The sequence below is a fragment of the Natator depressus genome, chromosome 16, assembly GCF_965152275.1.
Source record: "Natator depressus isolate rNatDep1 chromosome 16, rNatDep2.hap1, whole genome shotgun sequence".
Classification (NCBI taxonomy): domain Eukaryota; kingdom Metazoa; phylum Chordata; order Testudines; family Cheloniidae; genus Natator; species Natator depressus.
In genome coordinates, this window is record NC_134249.1 from 15919632 (window position 1) to 15943307 (window position 23676).

At 52.2% G+C, this 23676-nt stretch overlaps 1 protein-coding gene across 2 annotated transcripts; it reads left to right on the forward strand.

Moving 5' to 3' along the window:
* Positions 1–1441: 1441 nt before the first annotated feature.
* On the forward strand, positions 1442–23407 carry AIF1L (allograft inflammatory factor 1 like). 2 transcript variants are annotated; one of them, XM_074973458.1, is made up of 6 exons: positions 1452–1792; positions 1927–1988; positions 12136–12202; positions 17584–17625; positions 19752–19914; positions 22796–23407. In XM_074973458.1, exons 1-6 carry the CDS (start codon positions 1651–1653, stop codon positions 22881–22883), a joined length of 564 nt encoding a protein of 187 aa, XP_074829559.1. In that variant the 5' UTR covers positions 1452–1650; the 3' UTR covers positions 22884–23407. The 2 variants fall into 2 exon arrangements, with proteins under 2 accessions (XP_074829560.1, XP_074829559.1); XM_074973459.1 differs by lacking the exon at positions 17584–17625 and having other exon boundaries at positions 1442–1792.
* The last annotated feature ends 269 nt before the right edge of the window (positions 23408–23676 follow it).

Sequence of the window (23676 nt, forward strand, 5' to 3'; positions counted from 1 at the left end):
ATGCCTGGCACCGGGCTTCCAGCTGTTCGATGCGATTCTTCTCTAAGTTGTGGGCACTCACCCTTAGAGAACACCACCAACCATCACAGCAAACGGAAACGGTCAAGCTTTCTAATGTGCCATTGATAACAGGCTCATGTTTCGTACCTGCAGGACCACAGCATTATAGACTGTGAATTTTGGCTGTAGACAGAGTCCATGTTGCTTCCAGATCCAGTGGTGGAGGTGACCATATGTGGTGCTGGCTTTCTTAATTCACAGATCCCTTTCGTGGTCAGCTGTGGCTTCCTTAGTCAACATGCAGCCAACACAGGTCAGTGCGTGGCTTGGAGCCACACTAAACTGGGAGGAGAAGTAGATATGCTGGAGGGTAGGGATAGGATACAGAGGGCCCTAGACAAATTAGAGGATTGGGCCAAAAGAAATCTGATGAGGTTCAACAAGGACAAGTGCAGAGTCCTGCACTTAGGACGGAAGAATCCCATGCACCGCTACAGACTAGGGACCGAATGGCTCAGCAGCAGCTCTGCAGAAAAGGACCAAGGGGTTACAGTGGATGAGAAGCTGGATATGAGTCAACAGTGTGCCCTTGTTGCCAAGAAGGCCAATGGCATTTTGGGATGTATATGTGGGGGCATTGCCAGCAGATCGAGGGACGTGATCGTTCCCCTCTATTCGACGTTGGTGAGGCCTCATCTGGAGTACTGTGTCCAGTTTTGGGCCCCACACTACAAGAAGGGTGTGGAAAAATTGGAAAGAGTCCAGCGGAGGGCAACAAAAATTATTAGGGGTCTGGAACACATGACTTATGAGGAGAGGCTGAGGGAACTGGGATTGTTTAATCTGCGGAAGAGAAGAATGAGGGGGGATTTGATAGCTGCTTTCAACTACCTGAAAGGGGGTTCCAAAGAGGATGGATCTAGTCTATTCTCAGTGGTAGCGGATGACAGGACAAGGAGTAATGGTCTCAAGTTGCAGTGGGGGAGGTTTAGGTTGGATATTAGGAAAAACTTTTTCACTAGGAAGGTGGCGAAACACTGGAATGCGTTACCTAGGGAGGTGGTGGAGTCTCCTTCCTTAGATATTTTTAAGGTCAGGCTTGACAAAGCCCTGGCTGGGATGATTTAGTTGGGGATTGGTCCTGCTTTGAGCAGGGGGTTGGACTAGATGACCTCCTGAGGTCCCTTCCAACCCTGATATTCTATGATTCTATGAGCCTGGTGTCTTCCAAAGCTTATGGACGGGTCTAGGTGAGGCGCTGGCTGGTACATAACCTCAGTTTTCGCTGGGCTGATGGAGAGGCCAGCGTTATTAGCCCCTGCAGCAAAGCGGTTTGCGAGACCTTGTCAGTCTGCTGCTTCAGCGGGCACCACCCAGGCCCAACCAGCCGCCTGCAGCGGTTCCTGAAAAGCCGGCGGCTGGCAGGGCCCGAGCCTTGGGCTGGCTAGAAACGCTCTCCGGAGCCCTGGCCCCTTCCAAGTGCCCGCTGTGGGCGCTCTGCGGAACCGACTCCAGGAGGAGGGGCGGGGGAGGGAGGCAAGGGAAGGGTTAACCCCTGTCTGGCTCCGGCAGCGGGCAGTGCCTGGCCGGTGCATGCTTTTGCCTCTTCCAGCAGAGGGGCCGCTGAGTCACCAGGGCCCCGCTTGGTGAATGGCTGCGCTCAAGAGGGGCTGGGCTGCCCTTCCGCTCGTCCCGCTCGCAGCTCGTCCCGCTCCGCAGTGCAGCCAGCCCGGCCGGCGGGAGGGCGCGGGGCAGCTCAGCATGGCCGTGACCCTCAACAGCCGCTTCCAAGGTAAGCGCGCCCCGAGCCCGGCACCGGCGGCGCCTCCGGGGCGCAAGGGAACCCGCGCAGCCCCCTGCGCTGCGCTGCGCTGCGCGGCCGGGCCCCCGCCCCACCCCGCTAATGCCCCTCTCTTCCCGGCGCAGGAGGCAAAGCCTACGGGCAGCAGAGAGCGCAGCAGGAGGGGCGGCTGGAGGAGATCAACAAGGTAGGAGGCGAGCCGGCGTGGGGCGCGCTGGAGAAGCTGGGTGCACGGGGCGGGGGGGACCTGGCCAGAGCGTCCATCCGGCGCCCCTCGGGCTGGGGAGCTGGATTGCGAAGGGGCTTTGGGAAGGCGAGCTGCTCTGGGGGGGGGTCCTCCCCTGTGGGTGCTGGTTTGCCAGGGTCTGAGCCGCTGGCTCCTACCTGCGGCTGCTGGGAAGGGGGCTGGGGGGTTGCGGTCCCAGCCGCCTCTGCTCCGGCTCCCCCCAGCTGTGGCCGGGACAGGCCGCCCCGCAGCTCCACGTGGCTGGTGGGAGCCAGAAGTTCCTGCTGCCCTGCGATTTCTGACACACGTCGCACGCGGCTGAACGTGCGTCCAGCCCAGGTCTCCCACGTGTGAACTGGAGAAAGGGGCCAAATCTTGGCTTCTGGCGTGGGTGTGTTTTGGGGGCATAGGTGTGTCTAGGTGCTTGCACCACCCCTATCACTCCCCCTGCCAGGCAGGGCCTAGCTAGCCACAGCTGACCTCTGGGGAAACTGAGGCACGGACCAATGATGTCACTTGCCAAAGTTGGGATGGGAAAGCCTGAACTTCAGTTCAGGACTCTACCCCCAGGGACATGCTCCCCTACCTCAGTTACCCTGCTCGCTAGTAAAATCTGCTGAAGAGCCTCCTTCTAAAGCAGTTCTAATGTGCCTCCCTCCAGCCTTGAGCTCATCCAGTGAGCCGTGCTAGGTGGGGGCCAGTGTGTTAGGGGTAAGGATGGATGATTTGTGTTTCTTCACTGAAAAGTTTGAAATCCCCCTTTCCCCCTCCCCCATCAGATTCTCAGCTTGACACAACAATCAAACATGCACCGTTTCTTAAGACACCTTTTGTTAGCCGGAGTGACCATGGTCAGTGGCGTTGTGTAGTGAAGGTCCTAGATCTGGCTCAGTCCTCCTCTTCTCCTCTCCCCCCCCCCCAAAAAAAAAAACCAAACAACTAAACAAAACACCTTTCCAAGCGTGTCGCTAAAGCCCTCCAGCTCCTAAACTGGGCTGCAAGTGAGACCACCGCCTGTGCCTGGTGGGGAGAGCTGTCTGCAGACAAAGCCTGGGTGTCTCCCAGTGTAAATGGCAGCTGATCCCTTGGCTTGTGCCCTTTTTCGTCTCCCTTGTGAAGCAGATTGAAATGGTTAGGAGCCAGTTAAAGCTGAATCCTTCAGCTCGAAGCCCAAAAGCGACGAGAAGTTGGCGTGAACTAAGGGTCTGTGTAGAGAGCTGGGAGGGGAAGACAAAGGCGGTTGCAGGGGAAGGAGGCTGCGGGGGAAGAATCCATATGGGGGGGGCTGGATGGAGATCCGAGTTGGAGTGTTGGCTGGCAGGAGGGGTCTATGAAAGGGCACTGTTTGAGGTGGGGTGTGTGGAAAGACCAAAGTGTCTGTGGGGCCAGGCCTTAGTTAGTCTTAATTTCCACTGGGTTCTTCGTGTAACTGCCTCCTGTCTGGTGTCTGGCTTGCTTCCCCCAGCCTCAAATGGGAATAGACCTGCTGACCTACTGTCATGGCTCGAGGGACCCAGTCCTGCCCCAGCAATGAGAGCCCCATCCCCACAGGCTGGCTCTGTGACTCTGGTATTAGGGGGCCATGGTAGTGAGTGAGGTGCCCAGCTGTCCTTCTGAGTGCTTCAGTTCCAGTTCCCAGCGCACGTAGGGATCTTCAGAGACTATGGAAACTTGTGGACAGGTGAAGGAGGGTGTCTCCCCAGCCTGCCATAGGGTGGGATGGGGAGGTGTCCAAAGCGGAGAGGTAGCTGGATAGAGCCGTATGGGTGTTCGCTGGCAGAGGGCCCAACAAAACAGAGCTGCCCCTTTGAGCCTCACAGAGCACTGGGTGTGGTCTGCAGGCTGGGCAAGGTTCATACATCATGGGACCATCTGGCAGGATGGTGGGAATGAGCAGCCAGGCCTGTCCTCGCTCTTGGGTTGGTGGATTAAATCCTGGTCCCTTCCCAGCAGCTTCCCACTCCTGTCCTAGTTGCATAGCTCAGATCTGAGGTTATGTTTGAATAATCCAACCAGACTGAACCAGGACCTGAGCAGAGGGGCCCGTGCAGGTAAAACAAGTGTAAACGGCCCTCTTCCCCACAGACCTCAGTGCTGCTGTGCCTTCAACAGGGGCAGCAGCAAACCCTGAGGTATGCAGTAATGCTTCCCCAGCAGGTCACACCCATAAACCACAGTGGTGCTGTGCAGGGAGTGTGGCTGGCCTGAGAAGAGGGCGGGGCTGTGGCAGCAAGGAAGGAATGGAGCTGGCCTGAGCCTGGGGTGGAGATTGGTCTGGTGTGGGGCAGGAATGGGTGGCTGGGGCAAGACGGCAAGGTGAGGAGTGGGGAATCTGTATTGCATCCACAGCCACTGGCCGTGAGTCTAGCGTTGTGTCCCCTCAGGCCCTGAGGTCCCTGAGCAGGTGGTGCTGAGGCAGAGGAATGCCTTCAGGGGGCCAGTCTCCGACAGCTGAGAGATCAGAGGTACATTCAGTGGGAGGGATGGGGTGGAGGTGGGTGCCTTTTTCTCTCCTTCAGTGGGCTCCCTGCACACTCTTCTGGCCTGATCTAACCTGTGCTGGGCACATGGCTGGTGCCAGGCGGGCACTTTATGAGAGAGACCCCATTGCACTCTACCCTGAAACTTAGGCCTGTTCTCTCCACAGCCAGTGGCCCTTGGAGGAGCACTTCCGCTGCAGCGGAGCTGGTGGAGGTTAGGGCAGCAGACTGCAGGACAGCAAAGCTGGATCTACACAGGGGCTGTCTCTTGACAGCAACCCCCGAGCTAGGGGGCTCTTCCCCTTCCTCACTACAAGGTGAGGACTGAAATCGTGTGTGTGGATAAGGGCTGGGCCTGTGCCAGGGACCGTTGTGTGCCAGTGGATGCTTTGTGGCCAGCTGCCATAACGGTCCCTGCAGGAGCGCGCCCTGGGAAGAATAGGAGCTATTGTTCTTGGGAAGGGCTTTCAACTTTCACCCCAGCCTGTACCGAGCTGTTCTGATTTCCTCTCCCAGGAGTACACAGTTTCTGCCTCTTGTGAATGCTGACTTGGGTCTTTTCTCCATGCTCTGTGTAGCCAGTGGGTGAGCTCGGTGGTGGGGCCTCCGGACGTCCTGCAGACCTTGGCAGGGGGCTGGAGGGAGGAACAGCAAATCAAGGATTAGAGGGTTCAAGGGACCGTTAGGGTAAATGCCCTGGGTACCAGGGCTGGATGAGGTCCCTTTCCCTGGTGCAGTACAGAGGAGGCCCCTGGGCTGGAGGGGGAAACCTTCTCCTGTCCCAGAGACTAGGATACATGATGGCTCCATCCCCCCGCCCCCTCCTTTCTTCCGTGCCCATGCCATGGACAGTAAGTGCCTTAATCTCTCAGGGGAGGTGCTTCATGGAGGAAGGGGAGTTGGGATGGTAAGTGCTGGCGATAGGAAGCTGGCTGGGTTAATTCTGGGTGGCTTTGGCACTTTACCAGACTTCCTGCTGCTCCACCTGTCAGGAGGCCCATTACGAGTGGGCTGGAGGCTAGGAAGAGAAGAGGGTGTGGGGTGAAGGGGCATGTCCATGAAGGGTCTCAAAGGCTGTGGGGGCGTGTAATGGATTCTGAGATGGACAAAAGCCAGTGAAGGCTTCAGGGAGGAGGGTGACAACATCTGGAGCTCATCCAGGCCAGCACCTTCAATCTGAGCATCTCTTGAAAAGGCTGATGAACCTTCCCAACCCCCATGGGGATGGGGAGTGTCATCTCCATATTACAGGTGGAGAAACTGAGGCGCAGAGGGGAAATAACTTGCCCAAGGTCACAGAGCAAGCCTGTGGCATAACCTGGAGTAGAACTGAGGTGCCCCAATCCCAATCTCTTGCCCCCACTGTGTGCCAATGTATTGCACTTGGTGGGTTTCTCTTCTGGGTATGGATGAGAGCAGCCAGGATCTCTTGGATTGACTGAGCCCTGTAGAGTTGGGACCTATGGAGACCACAGAGGAGGGGATTGGAGAGGACTTGAACCAGTGAGAGGCCTGAATAAGAGAGCACCTGGCAAAGGAGAGGTAGAGACAGTGTCTGATGTGGGGGTGATTTAAGAGTGAGATACCAGGGCAGCTTACAGGGCTGGGAGATGTGGAGACTAGAGAGATTGGGGTCAGTTCTAGCACTGCCTGATATCCAGGGGCAACTGCGAGATTTGGGGATAAGAAGGCTGAGGAAAGAGCTACGCTCTGCTCTCTAACCTCCCCCAATTGCACCTGGAAGTGTCAAGGGCCAGGACTCTGGAAAGCTGCTCTTCCCAGAACCCTCTGACACTTTGAGCTGTGGTAGTTTCAGCCCATTGCACTGAGTGGGAACATTCTTATGACTTGTGCCACCCTCATTCTGCGGCAGGAGTCTCCTTGTAGGGAGGTTTGGGTGTCTGAAATGCAATGAGCTTGGATTTCCTTGGAGAGCTACTTAATGCCCTTGCTGGCTTCTCCCTCCCCACTTTAACACCTTTCCTGGGCCTGAGTGTTAGGGTGTGCTGCCCTGAGTGTTAGGGATGCATGTTCTGTGCACACAACTGCTGCATAAAACAGGCTGCAAACAGCCTGCAAATACTGCGGGATTAATGGGCTGGAACAGCTGCGGGCAGTTAACCCTGTTCTGCTCTTCTTGACCAGCCTCTGTACTTCCTCTCTTCACTGAGGGTGAGGTAGGGTAGTTGTTTTTTTGCCTTTTTAAAAATCTGATCAGCTGTGCAACTGCAGAGATTTAAACCTCTCCAAATCCTCCCAACTGTAACATAGCTGGCATACCAGGCTGTGCAGATGGCATGGCGGGGTCGCCCTCGAGAGCCAGCCCGGACCGTATATGGAAAAGGAGAAACTTTCTCCACCTTTTTCTGAGGGGACTTTCCAGCCTGCAAAATCCCCAGGGCTGCAAACAAGCTCCATTAAGCAGGATAGAGATCTGTTAGGAGCACCTATCATCACTCCCTAGCAGGCTTGGGGAGAACAGTCAGGGATGCCACCTGGGAAGCTAACAGCTGATCCCCTCTGGACTCTGCTGTCAGAAGCTGAAATGGTGCACTTAGCACTCTCCTGACTCCTGTGTGGATAAGGATCTCTGGCAGGAAGCCACTCCCCACTGCTGCCTCCTGGCTGCCAAAGGGCATTGAAGCTATCGTTTCCAATGTGTTTCTCTCTTAGGGGACTGGTTTAGGGACTTTGACAAAAATGCCCCAGTTGAGGTCCCCGCTTCAAGGGGCAGTCTCAGCAGAGCCTAAGAATTCAATGGCCCGTTGCGACAGGCCCAGTGATGGGCACTCTACAAACGCTATAAACGCTATAGGTAGATGGGCCTACCCCTCGTGAGGGACAGGCCCATGTCTCCACTGCAGTTGGAGGTGTGATTGCAGCATGCGTAGGTTTGATTTCACTTCGGTACCAATAGCAGTGAAGCCATAGCAGCATGGGCTTCCGCAAGAGCTAGCCACCCGAGTACACACCCAGGGTCCTGGGCAGGCTTGCACCGTGCATGCTGCCGTGGCTTTACTGCTCTTGGTTCCTGAACTAGGTAGCTCAGGTACCTCTCCACATGCTGCAATCCTACCTCCATACCCTGAAAGGTCCAGGTGTGTTAGTGGGGCGGGGCGGAGGGGGTCTGTGCTTTTGCTACCCCAGTTGATTTGCAGTTAGAGAGGGCTTGTGCATCCAAGTCCATATGCCTAAAGAAGATGACCTCTAACCAAGAGTAGCTCTGTCTAATCTGTGCACTCGTGTGTCTCATTTGTGCAGTTCCGCGTAGTAATAAGAATGCTAGATAGGCAACTATGCCCCTAAAAGCTGGAGCCCCAGCAGAGGGCTCTGGGAGCAACCTTAATCGCTAGAGCAGAGCCCAAGTCGCCAGACCCTGGGGGTGGAATTCCTCTGTGATATTGTTAATGCCTGTTGTTCTTATCACAGTGGCTACAAACAGGAATTGTATACAGTTCGTTGAGGGTGGAATGTTTCCATTTGAAATGTCTTCCTTGTTGCTTTGCACATTCCAGAGCAGGCCCCGTGAGGGTTGCTGGGCTGTGACTCTCACCCCCGCCGATGAAATGCATTCCCCCCCTTCCCCGGCCCCAACTTCTTGTAGCAAGAGAACTGGCTGCTGACATCAAGATAGCTGAATACCTGCTGGGTCAGTGCCACCTGCTCTTATGTGTTGGCATCTGGGCACCTTCCCTGGCAACTTATAGCTGGCCTAGGGCAGCAGGAGTTGGTGTCCTCCCATCCTAAATGCCTCTCCTTTTTCACCACCCCTCCATTCTGTGAGAAAAATATACCCACTGCTCTGCTCAGCATGGTCCGGCAGTAAGTCGTGGGACTGGGAGTCAGGCCCTGGTTCTGTACTGGCTCTTCCACTCCCTCCTCTTGTGACGTTAGACAGGTCACTTCTGCAGAGATTGTTTATACCCATAATAACCCTCCCTCCCAACACAGGTTCACTCTGTAGCCTGCGAGTCTGCCACCATGCCCCATGAGCTCTACAGAGGGTGGGCAGATGGTGTTTGGGGATAGTGTGCTGCTGGAGTTCTGGATGAGATACGAAGCCAAGGGCATGACCACTTGTGTCCATCACCGCTCCCCTGAGACTCTCTCTACGTATAGAATGCTAACCCTGATGACCTGGCTGAATTCCACCTTGAGTAATGGCATTCTGCTGCCCAAAACTCCCCTTGCACTTTCAGCTGGGTTCCAGGGCTGAACATAGTATTGAACTGGAGAGTGATACTCTTAGCTGGATCATTTTTTCTATTCAAGTGTGGCTCAAAGGGAACCAGACTGGTTTACGTGGGTGAGGGGAAGGATCTGGGTGTGTTGCTTAGACCAGCTGTTTAAATTCTCAAGTGGAGGTGCTGTAGTGGTAACAGATGCTAATGCAACGCTAGGCTGTATCAGGCAGCGTATGTTACACAAGCCTAAGGATACTGTGCTTTTGCCACCTTTAGAGCAGTGTTCAGATCTGGTCACTGTAAAGAAAGGTCAGGTTAAGTTGCAGAGAGCATGGTTGGGAGCAGGGGTGGTGGTAAATGGAACGGGCAGGCTTGTGCATGAGGAGAACCTGAATAAAGTGTGGCTCACTAGTGGTGAGAGAATGATCCAGCGGTAACATGACTGAAATATTTAGTGAGGGGCTTTTACACAGCAGAGCTGCTTGATCTCTCTGAGGTTGCTTGAGAGACCAGAGCTAAAGGACGTCATTCTGTTCTGTGTTGGTTCTTACACTGTGCTCATCACCATAAAATCTGAGCACCTTCGAGAGGTATATTAAGCAATAACTAATTAATTAGCAAGAGTTGAGAGGGACCCTATTAGAGTTGGGGCTATTTTAACAGAATGCAGATTTGGATCCAGACTTCACCACTATGTACCTCAGTTTCCCAGTCATTAGGTGAGGATAACGATACTGACCTGCTTGGAGAGGCACTGATGAAAAGCACGGTGTGAGAGCGAGGTGTTACTATTCAGCCCTAGTGTGCTGATCCAGGCCTGTCTCTGTGCTAGAAGTAAGAATGCCAGGAGCTGTTTGTACAGAGTGGGGATGGGATGGGCTCTGAGAGGGAGGAGGCAAGTATGGTAGGATTTTTTTAAAAAATGACTGCAATTGAATCATGTAGATGGGTTCTTGGTCAGCTCTGTGCTGGGGAGGAGCCAGCAGTGCATTTGGGGGTTTCCCCAGTGTGACCCAGGGACCTCTTGGTGCCAGCTGGCAGAGGGCACAGGAGTGCATAGAGTTTTACAAGCATCTGCTGGGCTGGATATAAGCATAATAATTCACTAAAGGGTGGCATGTGAAGTCTCTGTTGAAAGCCAGCAGCCACTTGGTTACCATAATCACTGTGACAAGTGTGTATGGGTAATATTGAAGGAGTTAGGTTTCTATGCTGAGAATTATGTTCTTAAGGCAGGTGACCAGGAGGGGACAAACTTCGAATATTCTTACGGCAGGGGGTAACGTGTCCAGTCACCTGTGTGTTGTATGTCTCACAGTGGAGGCTGGTTTGCATCCTGAGCCAAATGCTAATCAAGAGGTTGCAAAAACCTTCAAGAGAGGAAATTTGCAGAAAGAAATAAACAGCAGGAGGGGGCCCTGCTTACAAGTAAACCCAATGGGTTGTTGCGTTATAATGGGACACAGAGGTAGGTAGACCCTGGATATTTCCTTGGGAGGGAGGCAAGCTGATAGAATGACTTGTCTCACAAATGGAAGATCACAGCCAAACCTGGCTGTAAAATACTGAAAGGACTTGGGCTGAGATTTGCTCCAGATAGAAGACATGACAGTAACTAGTGCAGTAAGTCTAGGTTGTAAAATGCGTGTTCTGATTTTGTTTTATATGTAACTGTCTATTTCCAATATTTCTACTTGCTATCCCTTGAACCTCTACACGTTGTTAAATAGACTTTTACTTGATTTCACTATCAACCTATCTAAGTGCTGTGTGTTAAGCAGAGCAATGATCTGAGATGTAACAGGGAAGCTGGGGTGCACTGTTTCTTTGGAAGCAGTGAATCTGCGAATACTGGGAGTGTCCAGTGGATCAGGGACTGGGAGCTCTGGGAGTCGCTTGGAGGGCTCAGGGGTTGGAGTGTGCCTATCACTAACCGGTTGAGAGACAGCAGGGCCTGCAGAGGCCTAGTGGGCAGTGCTTGTGTTGCCTGTGGCCGGTGCAGTCATGGAGCTGACCTCCGGTAGGTGGTAGCAAAGTGCCTCTCAGCCCTGGGTATCCCTGGGAAGCATCACATCCCGCCCCTCCCACCATCCACGCTGGTCACTGCTTTGGGTGTGGCTGACTGGCTGTTTTCTCTCTTCTGAAACAGGTGTCAAATGTACTTAAAGCCCTAAAATCTCCAGACTAGAGATGGCTGAGTCAGCACCTGATGGTCCCAGAGCTGTAGGCTGAGACTTTTTGAGCCACCTCAGGGGTCCAGAAGCCTGGTTCCTATTTTGTTAGCAATAAAGACTGTGTCCAGCAGGGTTGTAGGAAAGAACATGCAAGTTTCCAGTAATGTTAGTGACGACTGGGCATCCCAATACCTTAAGGCCAGGGGCTGCTTCTGCTACTCCCATTCATGGCTACACAGTTTGTGTCTGCAACGCATGTATGGAGTGTGCAGCAGCCTCAGCCCACTGCCCCTCAATCCCTTGGAGGGTCCTTGCCCCAAACAAGCAAAAAAATAAACGGCAGCTGTTCATGATTGCTGCAGAGAAGAATGCTGAACACGGACCAAGTGACTAAATTCCTGGACATTGGGTGGACATGGGAAGCTGGAAATGAAGCGGAAGACCATGCAGTTTGCAGCTGCAGGGAGTATATTGCCAGCAGAGGTTCGCTGGAGGGGCACAGTGGTGGGGCTTGCTGTCCAGATCCTGCTCTGTGCTGGAGCTCCAGGCTCTTCACCTTGCAGTGCTAAGGCACTTTAATAATAAAGCCGTGAGATGATGGCAGTGGAGCCTGGAGACATCTGCAAGTGGATGAGCAGAACTGACAGGCATGCCACTCCTCCAGCACTTGGGAGAACCTGTTTCCTGCCTCAGCGCATGAGAGGCACTAGCTGTGTCTTGCTAGTAAAAGCTTAGCTCCTAACTTAGTATCCAGTGTGAATCCAGGAGCTTCAAAGCACTGAGAGAACTGTGCTGGCTCTAAAGAACCAAAAGCCATTGGTGTGTATGCATAGAGGAGAGAGAGGTGAGGGGGCTGGAGTCTCTCATCTGCTACCTCAGACCCTATATGGCTATATCAGGAACACTGTTATAGTGTCTGCCTATGGACAGAACTGCAGGGAATCCCCCGGCATTGCCGCTAGAACAGTTCCGGAGTTGCTGGTGCAATGAAGGTGTTGTCATTAAGAAATCTCCAGGCACTGTGATTCCCTCTTGGTTCCCTAGGATTCTCACTATAAGGGTGGGGGCAGGAATTGACTCATTTTAGATCTCTCCTGGCACTGATGATATTCAGCTTTGTAAACAGCATCTGTTTTTGACTTTTGGCAGTTAATTCCCCTCTTGGGTATTTATATAGTCAAACACACATCCCATCTTTAGACTTGCCCTAGGAGTTTTGAGGAGCTTTGCCTTGTGTTTTTAACTTTTGGGACTTTTCTGCCCCTATTAGGAATTTCTCTGTGACCCCAAGTTCAGTGATGAAGAAGATCTGGAGGAGAAACTTGCGGTGTTCAAAGGTGAGACTTAGCTGCCGCTCTCTGTCCCCTTTCACCTGTACTCTGTGTGCCAGGGGTAGCCTTTTCCCAGGAGCTAGGACCAGCCAGATTGTAGAACTCGCTGCCAGAAGAGATAAGTGACTAAACTGAGATAACAGCCTCCTCACGTTTCAGACTAAGCGCTAACCTTCACTGTGACTTGTTTTCCCACAATGAGTCTTCACACACAGACACACACCCTCAAATGGTCCCTCCGCAGGCACCTCTCACACAACTGTGGCAAAATAGTTACTCCTCTAAGGGCAGCTCTGCGCTCAAACGTGTGTTCCTGTTTTCCAGCAACAGCACAGCTGCCATGCTAGCAATGGCTGCACCATTGCTTGAAAACAAGTACAGAATCTTCCAGTGCAGGTAAGGCCCTAGAGGGTGAGAAGGGGAAGAGAGAAAAAGTATTTCGATAGATCCTAGGAGGTACTGAGCCAATACAGTGATTGTAGCCATATAAGCACCTAGATTGATTAGACAAGTGAGTAGAAGCCTCTGCTACAAAGTTGGGCTCCAAACTTCCTCAAAATTGGAGGGTCTTGGGATCCCTGTTTAGGCCACTTGTCCCTCTTGTCTTTCCTAACACGCTATAGATTGCCATCCAGCCCAACCCATTCCCTCCCAGACCCCTTCTCCTAGTCCAGTCCATATTGATGGAGTTTAGAGATGTGCCCCATCTTCATTTTCCACCCAAAACTCTCCTGTTCCTAGATCTGGGGTTTTGGTTTAGGCCTAGAATGGTGTTTGTTTTTTTTTCTTGTCTTTTTGCGGTGGGGAGGAGGGCAGCACAAAGCATGGATCTGCATGTGGGGCTCTCTGGGTGCGGGGTTTGGGCCCGTTTTGGGTGGGGCAAGTCTCACGCTGAGCTGTCTTGGCTGCCTCTGTTTCTCAACAGGCCGTTAGAATCATAGAATATCAGAGTTGGAAGGGACCTCAGGAGGTCATCTTGTCCAACCCCCTGCTCAAAGCAGGACCAATCCTCAATTTTTGCCCCAGATCCCTAAATGGCCCCCTCAAGGATTGAACTCACAACCCTGGGTTTAGCAGGCCAATGGTCAAACCTTAGGGGATGTTTGTGTTGCAGCTGGGAGGGGGATTCCTAGAGTGGGTAGACAGACTCACTCTAGCTCCATTCGAACTCGCACACCAAAAATAGCAGCATGTCCGGCGGCTCGGGCTAGCCACCAGGCTCCAAGACTGCCCGATCCCCTAGATCCGAGCTCCGGTGGCTAACCTGAGCTGCTGCCCATGCCGAGCAGAGCTAGTGCAAGTCTGGCTCCCCGCACTGGGACTCGCACCTTCCAGCTGCAGTGTGGACAAACCCTTAAAGACCTTGCCCCCCAGGCCCTCCCCCCCGTCCCCGGGAGCCCTGGGAAAACATGCCTTCTGTGCCATACTCCCCTTGGTTGTCTGTCCTCTAGCACGGCTCCTCAGCAAATAGGGGCCCATCTTTAGGGGCCCTGGGGCAGCTGCCTAACCTGCTTCCATTCCAGGCATTGGCTGCTTTTGACTTTGATCTCAGCCCTGGAGGGTGCTGGCTGGTGCCTTGCCCAGTGGAGAGTGAGGGAACTGGATGTCTCCAATTTCCTCCAGTTCTCCCTCCCTCCCACCCACCCCCATCACCTGCCTCTCCTTCCATTTTTGCTGAAACCCTGAATTATTTTCCCTCTGAATTGGGCTTTCTTCAAACATTGTGACTCTGGGTTGCAGCCGCAGAACTCCCTGTAACAGGAGGCCTCGGCATCTCCTCCCCCGCCACCTCGTGCATTTGTCTCCATGGCTCGATGGCCTGTTCTGTGGGAGTCCCGCTCCCTGCCGCCAACACCTCCTCCAGCTTCTCCCAACAATCGGCGCATTGTGTGTCCCCCTCGCCCAGCTGAGCCAGAGAGTCTCAGGAGCCCCTGTGCAGAAGCGGTGTTTGTGTGAATGCGCTGGGGTTAGCAGGGCAGGATTTCACCCCATTGAATCCCGGCAGCATAGGATGAAAGAGAAACATGAACGTGTAGGCTCAGGCTCAGAGTGCCATGGTATAAAGCCGCCTCTGTTCTCTGCACTGCCTGTCAAACATCCTCAGAGGAACAGAGAAAATAACACACACACTGCGCACAGCAGACATGCAGTGGGGGACACGTTTCAGATTCGTATGCTGGGAGGACTGACCCCAGTGCTTGGGCCTGGCCAAGTGACTCAGAGCCACAAAGGAGGACACTCCGAGTAGAGAATTAAACCTGCCTCTTGTCCCAAGAGCTGCCGTCCTAGTCCCTTGCTGCTCTCTGTACCTCTGGCCCACCTGCCAGTCACAAGCTATTCCCCCAACAAGCCCAGGATTTCTGTTGGCGACTGAAAGGGGGCTTGCTAACGAGACATTTGTCAAGGTGGAAATTCCCTCCTGCAGCTGGTCCTCTGCTGCTCAGCCATAGGGGCAGTTCTAGCATCGTGCCCTGGCCTGTGCTTGGTTAGGCCTCTTGCCCTGAGCTGAGCCACAGGGCAATGTAAACAGAGGCAGCTATTTACCCGTTGCTGGTAGAACAAGGACATGGCACAATGAGCAATTAAACTGCAATTTGCCCGTAGAACAAGGAAATACTGTGATGGAGCTGGGACTTCCCTGTGCCGCTATAAATGACCTTGCTTAATGTTACAAAAATATGGTGGAGAAGAGAGGGAATTTCTTAATATAGTGCCCACCGCAGTGGTATCAGGGTATTGCTTAGGAGCAGAGGAATGTAGCTTTGTCCATCCAGGAGTGTCCTCCTGAGCCTGGTACTGTAAAGCACAACAGTACTCTGAAATAACAAGGAGTCCAGTGGCACCTTAAAGGCTATCAGATTTATTTGGGCATAAGCTTTCATGGGTAAAAACCCCACTTCTTCAGATGCATGGAGTGAAAATTACAGATGCAGGCATAAATATACTGACACATGAAGAGAAGGGAGTTACCTTACAAGTCTTTTGTGGACACAGACTAATACGGCTACCCCTCTAATACTCTGAAATGATGCTGATTAATAACGAGCAGTATCCAGCACTTGCCCAGGGGCTTTGCTGGCATGGGGAGACAATAACACAGCCTCTTCCCACTAGGAATAGCGCACCGCGTAATGGGAATGCTTGTGGAACTAACTACATGGTAGCAACTCAAATAGTATTAGACATAGGCTGTTTTTCATAATAGAAAGTTATTGTAACGCATCTGTAGCCCTCTTATGCATCAATTATTGCCATGCTGCAGACTGTAGCAACTTGGAATTTCAAGTTGCCAGGAGGAACAGAATCTTCTGACCCAAACCAGACTCCTACTACTTGAGCTTGAGGAGAATCTCCTTTTAGAGGTTAGCAGTATAGGGCCATGGACATAAAGATGAGTTCTGATTCTAGCTGCTAGAGGAAAATTGTGCATATACCCAAAAGCCAGTTCATTATACCAAGTGCCAAACAGTGGGTTTCAGTGGAATGCCTTTTCTGAAAAGTAAATATCCAGCTCTCCGTGCAGTAAGCCATCCCAAGCTGTACACTGTCTTGACTCTCCTGATTCTTTAGGTGTGTTAAAGGACACAATTTCTTCCCTCACTGGTTTTCCAACCATCCATGCCCATTGTGCCTTAGTGTTTAAATCCAGAGTGAAGGCTGTCATTCAACCATCCAATGGCTAGTTAGCTGACAGCTTGGGGCTAAATCAAAGAATTTGTGGCCCAATACATCTACCTTGCACTGATCTTTCAGGAAATAGGATCATTTACCACATCAAATCAGTTATCCATCTACTCTAGAAACCAGATCAGCCAAGTAAAATATAGCAAGGCTCTGTCACATGAGGAGATATAGGCCTGCTGCACTATCCAGTGTGGAAAATACACAGTTCTCTAATGAGTGGTACGTGTTGCCCAGGTGCATTGCATGCACGGAGCTCCCATTAGCACTAACGAGCCCTATGCATTCACCCAGGGGCGACCCTGTCACAGTTCTGAATGGGGGGCTGTGGCACTAATTGGCACCTCTGAACTGGCATTTGGCCTAATTGGTTCTTAGTCCATCAAAAAGGCTTTTGTATCTTCAAAGCCCCTTTATGTGACCTGAGATCAGGTTCAATTGCAGAACCCCTGGCCCAGTTCTCGCTCATGTTGTATATGATGTCTCCCGTGGATCAGCGAATTCTGAAAGGTGTGTCTCTGCTGGTAATAGACGTGATGCCTCAAAGTTTAAAAAAATGCACTCTTTGAAAATCTATTCAGTGCACGTTGTGTAATGGTTGCTAATGGCTGATCTCTCTCTGGTGATGATGCCGCCTTTAAGTGGTGGGGCTAAAAATTTCTTAAAGAAAGAGCACTATCCTGTAAGAGCCACTGTGCCTCGAAGAGGGGATGAATTCATGACCTGGGCAGGCCTGCCTGGATCTCTTGTCTCCCTGTGAATCCTATGGACAGGTTACCCCACCCAGTGGAGCAGTGCCCCTTCCAAGTCATCAAGAAATCAGACCTAAGCAACTGGGGAAAACCCAGCCCTTTACCTGTGCAATACTGTATTAATCTAAATCCCTCCTTCATACCACAATGTCCTCATCCGTATCTCGTTACCTTGGTCTGCCACTGGCCACTGCTTTGTACCATGTCTCTTTCTTTCCTTTCCCTGTAGGAAAGGAACCACGACGGAAGTCATTACTGAGCTTTAGAGCCCATTGAGCCTGTTTTCAAGGCTGGGCACTAACCCCAAGAGCTTGGACATTTGTGTCCCTGTGTGACCACCCCGTGGTGGTATTAGGCACATCACTCTTTGTATTCCAGTAGCAGTTGGAGCCCCCCCAGCTGAGATCAAGGCCCCATGGTGCTAGGTGCTATACGTACACAGTCAGAGGCATTCCCTGCCCTGAAGACTTTACAGTCTGACTAGGCAGATGGTTCTCAGGTGGGAGGGGAGACACAGGCACAGAGAAAGGTCCCATTCCTGAGGTCCCATAACAGATCATTGTAGAACCAGGACTAGAAGTCAGGTCTCCTGACTCCCAGCTCAGTGCTGTATGCACTAGGCCTCACCATCTTGCTTCCTCCCCTACCCACACACAATAATGCAACTGTTGGGCATTTTGGGGTGTGGGGTTTTTTGCCTTCCTCTGAAAGGCTTGGTTGTTGCCAGCTTCTGAGGAGTCACGTGGTGCAAGACTAGCTGGCAAACGATCCATGCCAGTATAACCACCCTGTGTGTTTCATTGCATCCTCTTGGTGATCTAGCCTCTGTGCCCAGTCAGGGAGCAGTGCCACTCAGTGCTGTCCTCTACCTCAGCTGGGATATGGAAGGAGCTGCCCTGAGAGCCTGCTGAAGCTGCTCTGATTTGCTAACTCCCTTCTGTGTGTCTCTTCCAGAGAAATACATGGAGTTTGACCTGAATAACCAAGGCGAGATTGGTGAGTGACCCCTTGAGGAACACATCAGTGCTGCTGGGCCAGAAGGAGAGTTGTCTGTTGGGGCAGACACTGGGACTACAAAGCATAAAGCCAGGGTTGCTGCTACTTTTACAAACTCTATCTCCAGGTGCTGATAAAGAGACCACGGGCTGCTCCCCCCAAATCTCTTGCCTGGTCCTGTGGAACCTTACTCTGTCACTTGGCTTCTGAGAGACTGACTCTGTGCTCACATATCCAGCCTCCTGTCCATGGTCTGTCTTTTTTTCTCTCTCTCTCTCTCTCTCTCTCTCTCTCTCTCTGGGTCTCTCCTGCTTCAAGCATTAGACATGTGTCTGCTCTTGGTCCCAGGCTCCCCTCTTTCTCCTGGATCTCTGCTCAGCCCTCTTGCTTCTCTTTCTGTTCTGGGCTCTTCTTTCCTCATGATTCTGTCTCAGTAAGTATCAGGAAGAGTCATGGATTCCTATCCAGGGTTTTGTGCTTGGATGAGCCTGCAGCTTTAAGGCTTTGTTTGGTTTGAGGTGGAAACCAAGCAAAGCTCCTAGGTTTCCACCCAAAACCAAAGCTCGCTTGTCCTTGCCCACCTCCAGACTCTCTGTAGGTGGAGAAGGGGCTGTCCCCCAGACCTCTGTAAGGTGAGGTCTAGGCTATGGAGCTGGGCCCAGTTTTCTGTTTTCACCTGCTGAGATCTCCCGGCTTAAGGTTTTTAAGGAAGGCTTTTCTCACATCTGGTAGTGGTGCTATCTTGCTCTTTCCCAGGGACAGGCCCCGGCAGCTGAAAAGAGATGAGGCCAAGCCACGGTGTCCAGATCCAGACTTCTGCAACGTTCAGGATTTGGGTCCCAGGTTTTGCCTTGGGCCCATCCCTGTTGCTAATTTCCCCAAAGTACAGCGTATTCACTGTGTCTGTCTGTCTTGTGAGTTCCCTGCAAGCCACAGCCGCCTCTACCTCCTTTAACTGATCCAGTGTCCCTGGTGGGCGGGGAGGGAGAAGGAGACCTGGCTCCTAACCCTGGTGCTGGTTAGGAGGAGGAAAGGAGCCTGCAGCTCATTGTTCAAGTGAGAACAATCTGAAGGAAATTGCCTCAGACTCTGCCTGAGGGTGGGGTTTTAGCACCACTTCCAAGGGGCCTGTTGGGGTCTGTCTCGGTTTCTTTAATATTCGTGCTTCTCTCTCTCCCTCCCCCCAATCCCCTCCCCCGCCGCTTGCCTCCTACACTTCAGGAGAGTTGGAATCCAGAGACCCTCGTATCTACTCACAACAGGGTAGGGATGGGGAAACAGGCACAGATGCCATGATTAGCCCTGGATCATGCAGTGAGTCAGTAGCTGGGTTAGGATTAGAAGCGAGGGGTCCTATGCTGTGCCCTCAAATGGCTGCACCTCAAAAGTCAAAACCCAGTGGGAGGAGCTGCAAAGGTGGCTTTATACCACCTTAGCCCTGCGCTACTCCAGGGCCACTGGCCTCAGCAAAAGTCAGAGCAGCCCTTAGCTGTCTAACTTGCAGCTTCCTCCCACCTTGGCACAACCTCTATGCTCAGGTTTATGGTGGGGGCTGTCTTATGTTTTACCTCAGGATAATCTCTAGTCAGTTATGGCCCCCGTACGCTTCCAGAGCAATGTTGTGGGGCCGGGGCAGGAGAGAGTGGTAGATTCTAACAGGAGGCTGAATTCACTAGTGTTTGAGGCACACGAGTATAATAGTATGGACGCCACCGATACTTGTTTGGTAACTAAACGAACTTAGACATCACCCAGAGGAAAAATATCTGTAATTCTTGGTTTCTGTGGTACCTTTCTGCTGCTGACTGTCAGCCCTGACTTTTGCAAGAGCAGCATGGGGCTGCAAGGGGTCTCTCCTGCATTATTTTTTTATTTTATACCTTGGAAACGTGAGGCACAGTGGCCACGGTCAGCAAAAAATGGCAGCTTAGGTTTTGCTGGATCTTTTGTTTTGGATCTCGGAGTTGCCCATTGAGCATGCTCGGCTTGTAACTGAAGGGGTGGGGAGGACTGAGTTGTTAATGTAGATGTCCTGTATCCCGAAGGCTTATTAGTCACGTTCGGCGCTGCACTATCTCCCGCCGCCACCATTCCTGGCATTGGTTCTCTGGCTCTTCCTCTTGCAGATCTGATGTCCGTCAAAAGGATGATGGAGAAACTGGGGGCTCCGAAGACGCACTTAGAGCTGAAGAAGATGATCTCTGAAGTGACTGGAGGGGTTAGCGAAACCATCTCTTACCAGGACTTCGTCAACGTGATGCTTGGCAAGCGCTCCGCTGTCCTTAAATTGTGAGTCTTTGCGGTGTTTGGTGGGCAGACAAAGGAAGTGATGCTGGGATCTGAGCTCCACGCTTTGGAGGTTCAGGGGCCAGGTGCAGCAGGAGGCAGGGGCTGTTCTGCATGTCCCCGAGGGGCAAAGATGGAGCAAGAACCCATGTGTCCTAGACAAGCTGGGAAGCCTGAATGGGGAAAAAGATGAAGAACGTATCTGGAAGGCAATGAGCAGAACGGCATCTCAAGGATGGAAGGAGTTGGGAGTCACTGTGGCGGGAGTCGGAGTCCAGCCAGGGTGAGGGCTGAGCCTGAGGGGGGGGCTGAAGTTGTGGTGGCTCCAGGCCCCCTTTGCTTTCAATCTACCTTCCAAAGCTGGACCATGTGCCAGGTCCAGGGGTAGGGCTGTCCTAAGTCTGTCACCACCTCATGCTGCCAGGAATGCGCTACAGAGGTGCCTGGTGTATCTGGAAGAGGCTTTGTCCTGCATTGACATGGCAGGGTTAAAGCAGCTCCAAAGCACACAGGACGCAGTACTCTGGAGTCCTCGGCCCCTTGCATGGTTGAGCCTGTGGCCCGTCTCACAGCCCACCTAGGTGGTGCGCCACACAGTCACAATAGGTCTATCATGGGGTGCCACTGCAGCTCGAGTAGACGTACGCCAGCTAGCTTGATCTAGCTAGCTTGGGTGCCGATAGAAACGAAGCCACGGCACCATGCACCTCAGCATGGCTTGCCCAAGCCTGCCTGGAACCCTGGGTCATTACTCATGGGGCCAGCCCTGTACTGTAGCCCATGCTGCCATGATTCACTGCGCCGGTAACCGAGCTAGCTAGATTGCGTCTACGTGAGCTGCAGTCACACTTTGTGATTGCAGTACAGACATAGCCTCGTACTCAGGCTGAGGGTGACTCTCATCCTGCGGCCTGGTGTGTGTCCACACAGGTGTTCCCCAGGGACCACCCAGGTCCTATCACGCTCATGCCCCAATCTAGCTGTAACCCTAAACTGGGGTGGGGGAGGCTAGTGTAGCGATTAGGTCTTTTTCGCCTCTCTCCCACATGAGTCTGTCCAGGTTTGCAGGACAGTAGGTTCCCTCTTGCTTTCCTGTCTGAAAGGCGTCCGCACTGAACTGGGAATTCAGCGACAGTGCAGAGAAGCAGGGAGGCTCCTGTCACTTGCCTCTTTCTACAGAATCCCCCTTCCCATCTCCTCACACCCATTCCAGAGTCGCCCCTGCCTGGCGCCAAGATTTTCCTTGTTCCCTTGGCACCGGAGTGGGTGGAGGAGGCACGTTTGAAGCAGTGCATGCGGGGGAGGGGAGGTACTTCTACTGTGGTATGAGCCACTGGTGTAAGCTTCTCACAGCCTTTTGTGCCCTCCTGACAAGGGCGGTGAAAGCCCTGCTGTTGTAACAAATGGCTTCTGGGCACCAGCTTGGCTGCTCCTTGCAGTGGGGTGGAGTCTATGGGCTCCTTCCCCACCCTCCTAAATCATCTCTGCCTTTCATGGCCACCAACCATGCTAGCACTGCTTTTGTGCTTAACCGAGATGGATAGATGGGGTCCTCTCTCCTCTGTGCCCCTTGTCCGTTTCTGAAGGATACCTCTAGTGCGACTGGCTCTCCAAAGTGGATGTTAAGGGAATCATTTTATTCCCCACACCAGCAGAACAATTGCCATTAATCTGCTGTGTATTTATGGTGAGGGAAATCTTTACCACCCCTCTCCCCTTAACTGCCCTTGGTTAGCATGTTAGTGAAGGATGTTTCTGGAGTTTTCTCCCCCAGCGATGGATTTGTTCCTGATAGTTCCGTGACTCCTACCACAAACGCTCATGGCAACCTTCTTCCCCTGCTGAAGCCTGTTTGATACTCTCCATCCTCTGCCCCAATATAACTAGTTTTAGATAGACAGAGACAGGTCCCTTCTCAGCAGACACCCAAACAAGCATCCCATTGTCCTCAGGGCAGGGTTGAGTTTCTGCTCCAATTGTAAATGCAAAGTTCCAGTCCCAGCAAAAGCCACCAAACCGAGATAGCAGCTGGCAGCTGCTAAGTGGCTACAGTTCTTAGGGAGGAATAAAGCAGTGACACTTTAAAAAGCATTCTGGATTCTCTTTCCAATTACGGCCCCACCCAATCGGCAGTCACTCCCCCTCCTTCTCCAGCACACAGTCGCTGTGGATTGCTTGTTGTTGCTTCTGAATGTGCATGCAGTGTAGTTTCCAGGGGGTGGCTAGTTATGCTGTCCAATGCACATGTCTGTAGGCATAGTGTATTAGAAGCAGTGATCTGCCATGTGTTCTCAATCAACTTCAAGTGGCTGCTTAAAGTGAACATACAAATCCCTTGTGCTCTCAGATGGGAACCAAATGGGCGACTTTGCAAGTGACATTCAAGGCACAACTTTTATGGCTGCTTCAAAAATGAGATACTGTGCCTTGTACTGTGTTGGTAATACTGCCCTCTACTGGCTACAGAGTAGTGGTGGCGATGGGGAAATAGCACAGCCATATTTTTGCAGCTTAGAGCGGATCAAGAAAAACATAAATCAGTTACTATTCTGCACATCTATAAGGCCTTGCATCTGGGGATCTCCGAGCACTTTGCTGGTATGTATTGAGCCTCACAACACTCCTGTGCAATGCAGAACATCTCTGTTTCACTGTTAGGGAAATGGATACGCGGTAGGGTGAAGACACTGCCCAAAGTATGTCGGGGGCAGAGCTAGGAATAAAACCCAGGAATCCTGACACCCAGTTTTGCATTCCAACTACTGGACTTTCTAGCATAGGAGAAAGACCTTGTTGTTTTCCAACAGATGTTGTCGATCCTGGTGATGGGTTAAACTTTCACCTGTTTTCTTAACTCATGCTTCTGACTGTTTGTTTTTTCCAGAGTCATGCTGTTTGAAGGAAAAGCCAATGAAAACATCCCAAAGCCTTCTGGCCCACCTCCAGAGAGAGATATTGCCAGTCTTCCCTGAAGGCAATAGGCTGAGAGCCAAATCTGTCAGCACCATGGTGGTCTGTAAGGAGGGTTACCTGTTTTTGTTACTTTTACATTGGTCAGTCTTAGTGATAGAAACTAATCTGCCTTAGAAGAGGAATGACAAGGGAAGCCCAAGGACCCCCAGTCCACAGGTAGCTGTCTCTTTGCTGCATCCCCTAGCCAGTTTCATCGGTAACAAAAGTGTAAACGTGAAACCAAAAATAACTGCAACCCCACCTGTGGTTCTCAGGTGAGAAATTGCTGATTGATCTCTGTGGTCTCTAGCATGGATCTCTCTGCTAGAAAGGGCTGCCTCCTTTTGAACAGGTGGATCCTGAGCCACAATGAATCAAATGCCGAATCTGCATTCGGCACAGAGTATCCTCCAGTCACTCCCATGGGAAATTGGTATGTTCTTAACATGGCCTTGCTGCCAGTCACTACCTTGCTATCTGCGTCCCCTGAGGCTGCTGTTGAGTACTGCCCTGCCACACCTTGTAAAGTGCCTTCTCAGCTCTACCCTACACCTCCATCCAGTTCCAGGATGCGCGGGATCTGGTGCCGAACTGGGATGGCTCTTTGGGGCCTGTTTCCTTTCGTTGTTGATCAGGACTGTGGAAGAGATTTTGCTGGTGGTTACACCTTGCATGTGTCTTTCTGAACTAGGGTGCAAATCCAGAGAGTGCAGACCTGTTAAAGCCTCTGGGTGAGATCCTGGCCCTACTGAAATCAATGGGAATTTTGCCATTGACTTTCTAATGAGGCCTGGATTTCCCATTCTGTCTTGC

Excerpts from the sequence above, each read along its gene's own strand:
- AIF1L (XM_074973458.1), top strand. The coding sequence starts at position 1,651 with ATGGCTGCGCTCAAGAGGGGCTGGGCTGCCCTTCCGCTCGTCCCGCTC. Across the intron at positions 1,989-12,135 it reads GGCTGGAGGAGATCAACAAG|GAATTTCTCTGTGACCCCAA; the intron begins GTAGGAGGCGAG and ends TGCCCCTATTAG. Across the intron at positions 19,915-22,795 it reads CGCTCCGCTGTCCTTAAATT|AGTCATGCTGTTTGAAGGAA; the intron begins GTGAGTCTTTGC and ends TGTTTTTTCCAG.